Source organism: Ctenopharyngodon idella, chromosome 7 (genome assembly GCF_019924925.1).
Source record: "Ctenopharyngodon idella isolate HZGC_01 chromosome 7, HZGC01, whole genome shotgun sequence".
In the NCBI taxonomy this organism is placed as follows: domain Eukaryota; kingdom Metazoa; phylum Chordata; class Actinopteri; order Cypriniformes; family Xenocyprididae; genus Ctenopharyngodon; species Ctenopharyngodon idella.
The window spans coordinates 1,775,572-1,788,096 of record NC_067226.1 but is presented as its reverse complement, the minus strand read 5'-3'; the positions used below and the strand labels follow the sequence as shown (position 1 = coordinate 1,788,096).

Below are 12,525 nucleotides of genomic sequence, written 5' to 3'. Positions count from 1 at the left end.
GAACACCCTAAGCCCTTGATCACATGGAATCTGATATGGGGTTATCTTATTTTTCCTTATAAATGTGTTTATGCAGCACTAGGCCTGTATGTATGCTTGGGCTGTTAAAAAATTAAATATAAACAAATATTAAATATTAAAATATTAATAATTTATATTAAATATAAAATATTAAAAAATACACAAACGAAAATGAGTAAGGAATAATTGAGTAAATTATTCTGCTTGTACTATGGTTACCAAACCTCAAAACATTGTTCAGATTATGTATTTCAAGACCTTTGTCAGGTTTTTGTCCTTAAAAATCCTTGTGCATATGACTAATTTCTTACACATCTAATCCCAAGCCTCCGTTACTAATTCCAAAACATCATTTTAGAGATAGAAAGGGAGGCTTCAGCCACTGATAACAGAATAATGCAGTTAGACAGAAAGAAAGAAAAAGAGAGAGAGAGAGAGAGAGAGAGAGAGATTAAGCATATGTGAACTACCTGCGTCTGTGCATCTCTCAACAGTGTTCGGTAGCAGCGTCTCTACTAATAGCGAAAGTGTACGTTTATCTGCTCCAAGAACAGCGCTGTTATTATCTCACTAGTGAAAAATGTCATGTAGCGTTTAAGTTGTTAAACTTTTGTACTGATAAAATCATCAGAGCAGCACAGACAACATGTTTCTGTGTGTGTGTTTAGACCTAAATTCTGCTGACACCAATAATAAACGTCTCATGAGGTTGATGATCAACATGTTCAACATTGGCTTGATCTTGATTGTGAAAAACTCTGAAAGAGCAATCTTGTAAAGGGAGTCTTTCACTGTAGGCTTTTGTCTTGTAAAATACAGATGTAATTTCACACTGTAGTAAGAGAGAAATTCTACACCAGGGAGAAAAGAGTGAATCATTAATCAATGAAAAAAAGAGGAGGATGGGATGGTAAGATGAGTGGAGGGATGAGAGAGGTATTGATTACAGGGTGAGGGTGTTTAGCAAGTGTGTGTGTGAGGTACAGTCTTCTGATAACAGGTCTTTGGTAGCATTACACTCAGGGTGGGATCATGGTTCCTACAAGGCCCCTTGGCACATCCCCCCCACCCCCAAACCCCTGCTGCCCATATAATCCTACTCTAAGTGACAAGGAAAATAAAATATCCAAAAATATCCAAAATCCAATAGCACAGTGTTATATATTTTGTTCATTTTACATTATCCTAAATGTTTCCAACAATGTTTAAATCCAGAGAATTTTTAATTTAAATGATGTTTTATCAACAAAGTTCGGGAGAAGCAGGTTCAGATAATTAACCTAATTAGCACAGGTGGAGAACATTCAGTTAATCAACTCAACCAATGACAAGAGGTATAAATACAGCAGACTTACCTCTGTTCATCTGAGAGTTTATCAGCATCCCTCCTCCACCCCATCTCCTCACTTCTAGTTCTATCTAATTTTTTACCACACTGGGGGGAGTACTCGGGTTCGGGCCAAAATTCCGAGCTCAGAGCCCTCCCCCCGGACAGCATGTCAAATATGCATAACTTTTACTCTATTTAATTATATGTACACGTGAACCCGTGTCGCCTGGGAACCCGCGTCGCCTGACGCTGGCGTAATGTCCGTGTTATCCTCAGTTTCCGCTTTTACTGCCACTCTGTTGTTTTTTCACAGTCATCATGGACCACAATTATTCGTTATCAATTGCAGCATGTTCTGTCACCAAAGATAACTCCAAGAAATGTAAACAAATGGGTGAATCAACCCAAGAAGTGTTTTGGACACGAGTAGAAACAAAACGAGAATCAATATCGATGTGGCATTCCCTAACACTGTTTAACAAGTCTGGTGAACAAGTCTATGGCAGTATAATTAAATACAGTATGTGTTGTACATAAATAGTAAGTCAGTCTTTTTGCAAATGCAGTGGGTACGTTCAAATGTACTTTTAGATTGTTTTGTACATGTAAAAATGTGCTGTGTTACTCCACCATTAAATCTGACAAATAAAATGACATATAATAAAATAAACATAACAGTTACAAAATGTTATTTCATTACGTCATCCATGAACAAGATTTGTGAGTCCCATCAGATTGATTTTCATCGGCAGTGGAGGTGAAGACAACAACTCCTATCATTCCACACTTCTTCACTGCATCATCAAGCTACGCTTTTGTTATTGTTTTGAATATGTGACCCCTAGCAGCAAAAATACATACTGTGCCTTTAACAAATGAATTGAGAATGTCTTTTAAATTCCAATTCAATTACTCAGTTTGAACTGGGGTAGAATGCAAAAATTGCAATTCAAATTTATCGCCTGGATTCACAGATAAGGCTTAAGCCTTGTCCCAGACTAAAATGCATGTTTGAGCTGTTTTAACTGAAAGCAACTTGCACTGACATATCTTAAAATATGTCAGTTCCACTGTTTTGTCTCAAGATGCACACCAGTAATATTTTTTTCTAAGGCACATTTATAAAAGCTACTTAAATGCCCTAATTGAACTAAGGCATAATCCTGGCTTAATCTAAGACCTGTCAGTGAAATCAGGGCCTAAATGTAACGAGGAACGTTTCAAATTAATTGAAATTCAAAGAAATACAACTGTACTTTTTATTGAGAAAAGCAAATTTTGTCAAGAAAATTTAATGTTTTTTAAAGAACATGTTTTTGAAAGTCTCTTATGCATTTATTTGATCAAAAATTCAGTAAAACTGTAATATTGTTAAATATTATTTCAATTTAAAATAACTTTTCTTATAAATATATTTTTAAAATATATTTTTTAATATTTATATTTTAAAAAGCAGTTTTCAGAAGCCATTACTCCAGTCTTCAGTGTCACATGATCATGCATTATTTAAATGCAGCCTGAGACTTTAGAGTCCCCTGACAGTCTGAGACACTGGCCCCATCCATAAACCAGCATTGCTTTCTCTCTTTCTTTCCATCTGTTTTCAAACCCTGTAGCATTCTGTACCATTTCCGAATTAAATGTCAATGTTCTGCTGACACAAAGACAAGGTAAGAGACAAGAAAAAAGCCAGAAATGGGGTTTTTCCTTTTTAAAATCAACCCCCTCACTACTATGGAGAAGAACATGTCTTACACCCTCACACGTGGATATACTGCAGATTCCCCAATAAGACCAAAGACTCTCTGCTGCTCCTTTATGGAATATTACATGAGAGCTTTGAAGTTTGTGAGTGTGAATCACGCAGGGGATGAAATGAAACAGTGTGTGGGCGCTGTGCTGGGAACGAGGTATCTTACATCAGTCTCTTCTACCTACACCTCACACACACACACAGTCTACCCCCCACTGTAGTGTCTTTGTGTCTGCGATGACTCATATGTCTCTGTACAGCTGTGTATATGAAATATAAAAGAGATAGAGAGACTGTGTGTAAGAAAAAGAGAATGACTGACAGGGTAAAAACACCTTCGTGGTCTTGAGGTGGCAAACGCAGCAGTAAAACTGGCTAATTATTAAGCAGCAGGTGCAAATGATCATCTTATCCATAGTGGGCGTTTGAGGAAATCTGTTTGCAGCCTGCTTCAGCTGAGTAAATCACAGCTACACAGCCAGAATATTCAGCACAAACCCCTAGACAAGATTTATCCACAAATGTTTGATTTGTTCCGTTCATGCATGTATCTCTATCACAAATCCTTTCAAACATCATACAGACAGAGAATTTATATTGCTCTGAGGTGTCTAGCTCAAAAGCGTTCTCAATTAGGTATAAGCATCAATTCTGAAATGAAAATGGAAACAAATGAGGCAATTGTTTGCATACAGAAACAGCTATAAAATGAATGTGGATAGCATTTTCCAGATAATGTCATCTTGTAAATTTTGATGAAAAAATATTGGAGTTCATATTTGGATTGCAGACTTTGGTATCTTGAAAAATCAGATCTTGATTTGGTCTCCATTCAGTCTCATTGCTGTTTAGCAGAAACTTTTGAGATATTATTTGTGACCTTCCAAATAATAACCCTGCAAAAACAGTTTTCTTATTTCTTTCTGACTTACCTGCCACAGTGCTAATGACAGATCCCAGGAGGGCATGGACTGCCAGAACAGGTGAAAAGAGGAAAACAGCACCCAGGATTAGCAGAGATGGGCCTAGAGTCTCACATGCAAAGATCTGCCCTACGCCCAGCACCACCCCCTGCAGGAGCTGATGGGAACAGCAAAACATACCTTCAGATGTGGCCTGTTCTACATTAAAGGGTTAGTTAACCCAAAAATGAAAATAGTGTCATTTATTACTCACCCTCATGCCGTTCCACACCCGTAAGACCTTCGTTCATCTTCGGAACACAAATTAAGATATTTTTGTTGAAATCCATTGGCTCAGTGAGGCCTCCATAGCCAGCAATGACATTTCCTCTCTCAAGATCCATTAATGTACTAAAAACATTTAAATCAGTTCATGTGAGTACAGTGGTTCAATATTAATATTATAAAGTGACGAGAATATTTTTGGTGCGCCAAAAAAAAACAAAATAATGACTTATATAGTGATAGCTGATTTCAAAACACTGCTTCATGAAGCTTCGGAGCGTTATGAATCAGCGTGTCGAATCATGATTCGGATCGTGTGTCAAACCGGCAAACTGCTGAAATCATGTGATTTTGGCGCTCTAAACCGCTGATTCGACACGCTGATTCATAACTAATATGTTTTTAGTACATTAATGGATCTTGAGAAAGGAAATGTCATTGCTGGCTATGCAGGCCTCACTGAGCCATCGGATTTCAACAAAAATATCTTCATTTGCGTTCCGAAGATTAACAAAGGTCTTACGGGTGTGGAATGGCATGAGGGTAAGTAATAAATGACATTATTTTCATTTTTGGGTGAACTAACCCTTTAAATTACTGATGTTTCCTCTGAGAGTACAAAGACCATTTATATTCACAAAACCTATTATTTAGACATTTTACATTTATACTGTTTAAAAGTTTGGGGTCGGAAAGATTTTTAAATGTTTTTTAAAAGAAGTCTCTTATAAAGAGCTGGCTCTCTGGTGCAGTTATAAGAACCTGAAGCTTAACATGCTCAAAACATTGAAGATGATTGTGGACTTCAGGAGAAACACCCCAACATCATGGACAGCACTGTGATAACAGTGGAGTCATTCAGGTTCCTGGGCACCACCATCTCACAGGACCTGAAGTGGGAATTCCACATAGACTCCATTGTCAAAAAGGCCTGTACTTCCAACTGAGGAAGTTCAACCTGCCACAGGAGCTGCTGATACAGTTCTACTCTGCAGTCACTGAATCCATCCTCTGCACTTCTATAACTGTCTGGTTCTGCTCAGCTATACCAAATCAGACCTTAGGAGATTACAGCGGATTGCTGAGCGAATCACTTGTACAACCCTTCCCACTCTCCAAGAACTGTACTCATCCAGAGTGAGTAGAAGGGCTGGCAAAATCATTCTGGACCCCTCACACTTCCTCGTTGAACTTTTGCTGTCTGGTCGGTGCTACAAAGCACTGAACACCAGAACGGTAATTTGCTGAATTGCTGCTCAAGAAACATTTCTTATTATTAACAGTTTTAAAACTTTGCTTCTTAATGTTTTTGTGGAAACCATGATATTTTTTTTTCAGGATTCTTTGATGAATAGACAATTCAGAGCATTTCAGAGAAGAGCATTTATCATAAAGACCCTATAAAATATTTTTCTTTCAATATTGTATTTCCTATTTAAACAGGAAACTGAGGACATCTATTTTTATAGCCATTATCTTAATTATCTTAAATGTGTGTCCCTTCAAAAGACTGTTTTGTCAACTTTTATAAGTTAAAAAAGAATCTGAATATTTATACCGATATCTTCCATATTATTCCTGTCATAATATTGTGTATGAGCTATTTGCCGACTCTGGCTGGAAATAATATGAGCTAATTTTAAAAGCCTATTTTAATGGGCTTTTAACTCTTTTTCACATTGAATATTCATGAAAGTCAGAGATAAAAAGAGATACAAAACAAATATAAAAGTTCTTCTACATTATTTCTTTCAGCCCCATGCACCCGTCATTAGTGAATCAAGCTGTCTCCATGGAGATGTGATAAAAGCATATAAAAGCTATAAAAGCCCATAATAGTCAGTTGCTATAGTGTGCCAGAGAGAGCGAATTAGCCCATTGCAACCTAATGCCATGCAACAGACCAGAGTAATGCAATAAATACAATCATCATCATCATGACATAAAAGATCTAAACACACACACATATAGGAGAGATACAAATGGTAGGATGATGAAGATAGATGGAGGAAGGAGGTTTAAAAGGTTAGATCACCCAAAAATGAAAATTCTCTCATTAATTACTCACCCTCATGTCATTCCAAACACGTAAGACTTTCGTTCATCTTTGGAACACAAATGAAGATCTTTTTGAGCTTTCTGTCCCTCCATTAACAGCTCCACAACTACCACTTTGATGCTTCAAAAAGTTGATAAAGAGATTGCAAAACTTATTCATATGAATTGAGTGGTTCAGTGCAAATTTTCTGAAGAGACTTGATTGCTTTACATGATGAACAGATTGAATTTAGGCTTTTATTCACATATAAACATTGATCAGTGAACATAAACAGAAACTCAACCAAACCTGATGCGCGAGAACAAACCTCTTGTATGCGTAAAGCAAACATGCTTGAGCTTCCATTTACCACAACTGATGTGTGAGTTGATGAATGTTTATATGTGAATAAATTAAGTTAAATCTGTAAAGCGATCAAGTCTTCAGAAAATTTGGGCTAAACCGCTCAATTCATATGGATTAGTTTTACGATCTCTTTATGAACTTTTTGTAGCGTCAAAGTGGTAGTTGCATAGCTGTCAATGGAGGGACAGAAAGCTCTCAGACTTCATCAAAAAGATCTTCATTTGTGTTCCGAAGATAAACGAAAATTTTAGGGGTTTGGAACGACATGAGGGTGAGTAATTAATGACAGAATTTTCATTTTTGGGTGAACTTACCCTTTGAGAGGCAAAACAGGAAAATGTCAAATAAAAAAGACAGAGCTACAGGGAATGATAGGCAGAATACAATAAAACCTAATCAATAAGATGACAGGATATTTTAAAAGCATGAATGGCAAATAATTTGCTTTTGCCTTTTCATATCACTCTGTCCTTTGTTCTCTGTCATCCTCATCATTTTATGCTTCCATTCTGTTTCATTCTCTCACCTGTGGAACATGGAGTTGGGTGTGGTTGGTGCTCTCTGGTGCCCCTGGTGGCTGAGCAGGATAGTTTGGGAAATAGGGGTTAGAAGTGCCAGTACAGGCCAAATACAGCACGATGACTGTGTTAAAAGGGAAGACGCTAACTGGTAAATCCCAGCGTTCCAGAACTGGAGCCAAACTACTGGAAATAAAAGTTCTAAGACAAGAGACAGCTATTTTTGGTGAATGTGAATATGTGACAGAAAAAGACAGAACAATCTATTTGGTATCAATTAATTTGCTCTTACGTTGTAGCTCCACCAAGACAAACAGGCAGCAGAAGCCACCAGTACCAATCTCCAGCAGAGCTGAACACGCCCATCAGCAGAGCCACTAGCATTCCATTAAAACCATAAAGGCCACTGGAAACCTCCTCCCTGCAGACACACACACAGGTTAAGATCACATGTGAGATTGGAATCAGCACATGCTTCTCTTTTTAGCCACGGCAGTCATGTGCTTATAAAATGTACTTTTTACTAGGAGCATTTTTAGATTCAGCATGTTTGTTTTCAGTGTGCATGACAAAGTGACTCCCGATTTCTGCACAAATTATTCTTATGAGCTGGCTCCATTTAGTGAATCAATAACATACAGTACAGCGACCTGTGAAGTCTGATTCCCACCTGAATGACTCTTATGAGGCAGTTTTTTTTAGTTTATCAGTAACAAACAGCGTGGCCGATTAAAGTCCGATTTAAGAACAAATGACTCTTATTATGGGCCGGTGTTGTGCCGAATTCTGACCCCCGCCAAATTATTACCCCCTATTGGTAGGTTTAGGATTAGGTGTGGGGGAGGGTTTAGGATTAGGGGTGGAGTTAGGATTAGGCAATGAGGTAGCAAATTAAACGGAGGGGGGTAATAATTTGACAGGGAGTCGAAATTCGGCACAACACCTGTTCTATTTAGTGAATCATGTGACATACAGTATACAGAGCGGGAGAGCATTCTGATTCCTGAACAAATATCTCTTATGGCTGATACTTTTTAGTTAATCAGTAACAAACATTACGACCAGTGAAGTCTGATTCCCGCACGAAAATGAGCCGGTTCTTTTTAGCGATTTAATAACATACAGCACTGCAGTGTAGGCTACTCTAATTGTAAAGACTCATATGAGCTGGTTCTTTTTAGTGAATAAACAACATCAAAAATCATAAAGTGTGTGTGAAGACAGACTTCAAGAATTGTAATTCTTTTGTTATACCTGTTTGTTAAAATTAGTTGACAACAGAATGTTGTCAAAACATCACTCATCTAGACTGCAGCTGTAAAAGCAGTTTGCTCCTCTGAGGTTTGTTTTTGTAGGTGTGGATATTTATTCTTGTAATTGCTTGTTTTTTGTCTTTTTTGCTTTCTGTTGTACATAATATATATATAACAAAATATGTTTTTTATTTGTTGTTTTTTTTGTTTTTTTGCTATAAGCATGTACTTTATGCTTTGTTCATGCTTGGCTGCCCGAGTATGCATTTATTTGTGCATGTTTTGGTCTATGCTTATGCTTTTGTGCATGTGTGGGTGTGTAATTCCTCACCAGTCCTGTCCCAGGATTATAGCTGTGAGGGTGGAGGCCAAAAGGCCGAGCATCCCCAGCAGAGCCTGCCAGGGGCTCTCCAGCAGTAATGCAGCTAGAATCAGAGCTCCACTCAGGGGGTTGTTTAGCAGAATCACCCGTGAGATCCCACGTAAACACCACTCAGAGAACTGCAGCAGGAAGGATTTATCTGGGAAAGAGAATGTAGGAAAAGATGGAAAGAGAAGGACAGAGATACAGTACATAGAGAGTTAAAGGGATAGTTCACCAAAAATAAATATTCTACCATTATATATAGATACTCATGTTGTTTCGCTGCAACGTGATCTCATGAGAATACGTGTGTATTTTTTACGTAAATTGTGGTTCTACCACACGTACATTTACTTACGTTTTCATACACACAAAAACGTACAACATTGACGTATTTAGAGGACTAAAACGTAAAAATACTTACGTATTAACAGCAATAAAAACGTAAATCATGTAACGTAAAATGCATGTATATGAATTCCCATGTATTAATATTAAAATCGTGGCTTTAATGATTTAATGTTGTTTTTAGTCGAATTTATTGAAAGCAGTTTACTCATCTACTTAATATGAAATAACATTTCTGTTCGTGACTTTGCATAATTGCATAATGTTAAACAAGACTACAATTTAAAACCTTATGAATAAATTTTCTGTAATTGTTTAACCATTTTGTAATATTTAGTTTGTTTGCTGTGCGACACAGAAGGCGTTTTCCCCTATGCAGCGACTGACAATACAACCATAAGATACACCAAAACACAACATAAATTCACAAATCACATCAATTGTATTTGTTCGCTGTACTCCAAATCTTTAGAATCCATATGTTTGTAAGGAACAGATCCAAATTCAGCCCTTTATCCATCGATCTTCATTTTGATTCTCAGGAACAGCGACCATCACAGTCAAAGCTCGCGCTCGTTATGATTCAAATTTGAAAGAAGCGCCACCCTCGAGAAGTGTTACGACATGGTTTACGGCACTGATATCGAACGCTCATTGGTTCTACCCTGCTTCGTCACAGATTACGACATGCCGTGTTTCAGTGGATTGACATTTGAAATGAGTGTCGCGCCTTCACGGAGAGAAGCCGGATTCATCATATTTTCATGGATTAATAAGTTAAATTCTGCTCTGTACCCTATAAAAAATGGAACTCATCATCATTTGAAGTACTTTTGGTACCACTTTTGACATTTTCACAAAAAATTAATTATTGTGATTACGCTTGTTTGTCTGTCATTATTTTATTTATATTAGTAGGTAGTTTAAAGAAATGGTTATGGGTAGGTGTAGGTGTAGGATTAGTGGCTCAAAATATCGTTTTAATGTTATATTTTTACTAAAATTGTCATTTTCCTACACATTTCTGTTCTTTATGTTTTATTCTTTTAACATTCTGTATAAAATGGGTAGGTTTAGGTTCGGGATGGGGTTTAGGGATCTTACATTTATCTACAAAACGATAAAAGGGAAATTATACATATATCTTTAAGACATGATAAGATTCGTAAATATTTTACGTTTTTTCGCTGTAAAAACGTAAGTATTTTTACGTTTTAGTGCCATAATTACGTCAATATTGTACGTTTTAGCACCTTTCTAAACGTACAAAAATGTACGTTTTGTGTCTTTGAAAGTTACGTATTAATACCTACGTATTAACAATGAGACCAGGCTGGTTGTTTCATACCTATGTAATTTTCATTTTTTTCTGTGGAATACAAAAGATGTTATAGTAGAATGTCTGTCATTGTCAAAATTTAGAAGATACTGCTGCTCTCTTCACAAAGAATGTGGATGCGCCACAAAAAAGCACCACAAAAGCATTTTAAAGTCTCACAAAAGTAGACAATTCATGCACTGTAAAAAATGAATGTGATTTTAACAGTAAAATATTGTAAAAACGTTACGGAAAAAAAATGTAAATAGGTTAACAGTAAGTTCCAGTACTATATACAGGGAAAAACTGTAAAAGCTCTTACCAGACATTTTATGTAATTTTCACAGTAAAATGCTGTAAATTTTTACAATTTTTAGAAGTAAAAAAGAACAAATCAATGTATAATTTACAGTCAAAAACTGTAAACTGATATTCCCACAATTCCCTGTGTGACACTGCACATTTGAAAGTATTTTGTTTAAAAAATCATGTTTCTTAACAGTTTTTGTTATCAGTTATGTACATTAGGGTTTTATGTTACATCTTCTGTTGTTTAATGAATGTTTATTGCATTATGTAAGTGTTGTGGGTTACCATGATGGTGTTTTGCGTTTGCGTGAATGACTCTTTGCACCCTCTTTACATTAGTATATACTTCAGCCAGTGGAAAAGCCATTTGTGATGAACTCTGATTCTTCATGTGGCTTTCTCTTTTACCACCTGCATTATTATGGTGGTTGTCAGTATATGTTAAAGGTACAAAACAGATTTTACTAGTAGTGTGCATTGTTGAATTTACTTGTTTACATTCAAATTTTCTTGTTTGTAAATTACAGTTTTATACTGTAAAATTGACAGTTTGTTCTGTAAATGTGTTTACAGTTTTTTTCTGTATTTTTTACAAAATTATTCTGGCAACCACAGCTGCCAAAATTATTTTGTAAAAACTACGGAATATTTTTTACAGTGTGCACTATATTCCACATCTTCTGATGCCATATAGCTTCATGTGAAATGTTTGTCTGAAATTTTGTTATTCACTAAAAATTGGCCTTTTACTTAAAAATTTTATTTGACAGCCGTGGTCACCATTCACTTTCATACTTTCATTGGTTAGATCCTTTTTTTATTCCACAGAAGAATGAAAGTCATAACCATTTCAAAAGAAATGAGGGTGTGTAAATGACTTGAATGAATGAATGAATTTTCTTTTTTGAGTGAGCTATTATTTAATATAGCTACACATGTAAAACCCTCTGATTCATGAAACCTTTCTTGTGGGAGAAGAAGGTATAATATATGTTTTCTTGAAAAATGAATAGTCCTTTTACATAATACAAATAAACATAATAAACTTTATCATGCACATTTTATCAACAAAAATGATGTGTGCAACTGTGCATCCATGAAAATTTGATAGTACAGCACAATTTTCTTACTTTTAGTAATTTTATCATGCATTTTATTTTCAAAGAAAACAATATTATGTATAGGCCGTGCCGTTCTAATACAAACTCCTCATTTTACATTTAAAAGTACTGGTAATTATATTAGTATGAGCTGAATGTTGTGTACTCACCCTTCATGTGAGTATGTAATTGTTTCATTTCTCCAGTGCAGTACAGCAGGGCACTGATGACACGCTGTTTTAGGCCTCTGGGCTGCTGTGGTGTGTTTTTTTCCAAAATCCACATGTTGCCAGTCGAAACCATGCAGCCACTAGGGAATTTCAGACTGAACTCTCTGACTAATCGCACTTCCACTACCTTACTTCCACTGTCCTCGCCCCTTTTTCTCACCCTCTCCCCAATCTTTTTCTTCTAGTCATTGTGATTTCTGTACTCTCTCTTACTTCTCCTGGTCTTACTTGACATGTAAAGGTTAATATTATATCTTTTTTAACTCATGTAGTGTAACACATTTGCCCTGGCTGGGCAGAACCGGGCAAAGTTCATCTGTAGCATCTTTTGTCTTCCTCAATCATTCACATTTCTGTTACCCTTGTGTTTTCCTTTTATCAGCATTTGTT

At 36.3% G+C, this 12,525-nt stretch overlaps 1 protein-coding gene across 1 annotated transcript in view; it reads right to left on the bottom strand.

Moving 5' to 3' along the window:
- The window catches only part of si:dkey-183c6.7 (urea transporter 1), a 44,228-nt gene extending 32,005 nt beyond the window's left edge, over nt 1–12,223 (bottom strand). Inside the window, exons 1-5 of the mRNA XM_051901151.1 lie at nt 12,076–12,223; nt 8,798–8,987; nt 7,506–7,634; nt 7,222–7,414; nt 4,037–4,184 (exon numbers count right to left, since the gene is read on the bottom strand). Coding sequence (XP_051757111.1) covers nt 4,037–4,184; nt 7,222–7,414; nt 7,506–7,634; nt 8,798–8,987; nt 12,076–12,208 — 793 coding nt within the window. The 5' untranslated portion in view covers nt 12,209–12,223. The remainder of the gene's footprint in view (nt 1–4,036; nt 4,185–7,221; nt 7,415–7,505; nt 7,635–8,797; nt 8,988–12,075) is intronic.
- Between the last annotated feature and the right edge of the window lie 302 nt (nt 12,224–12,525).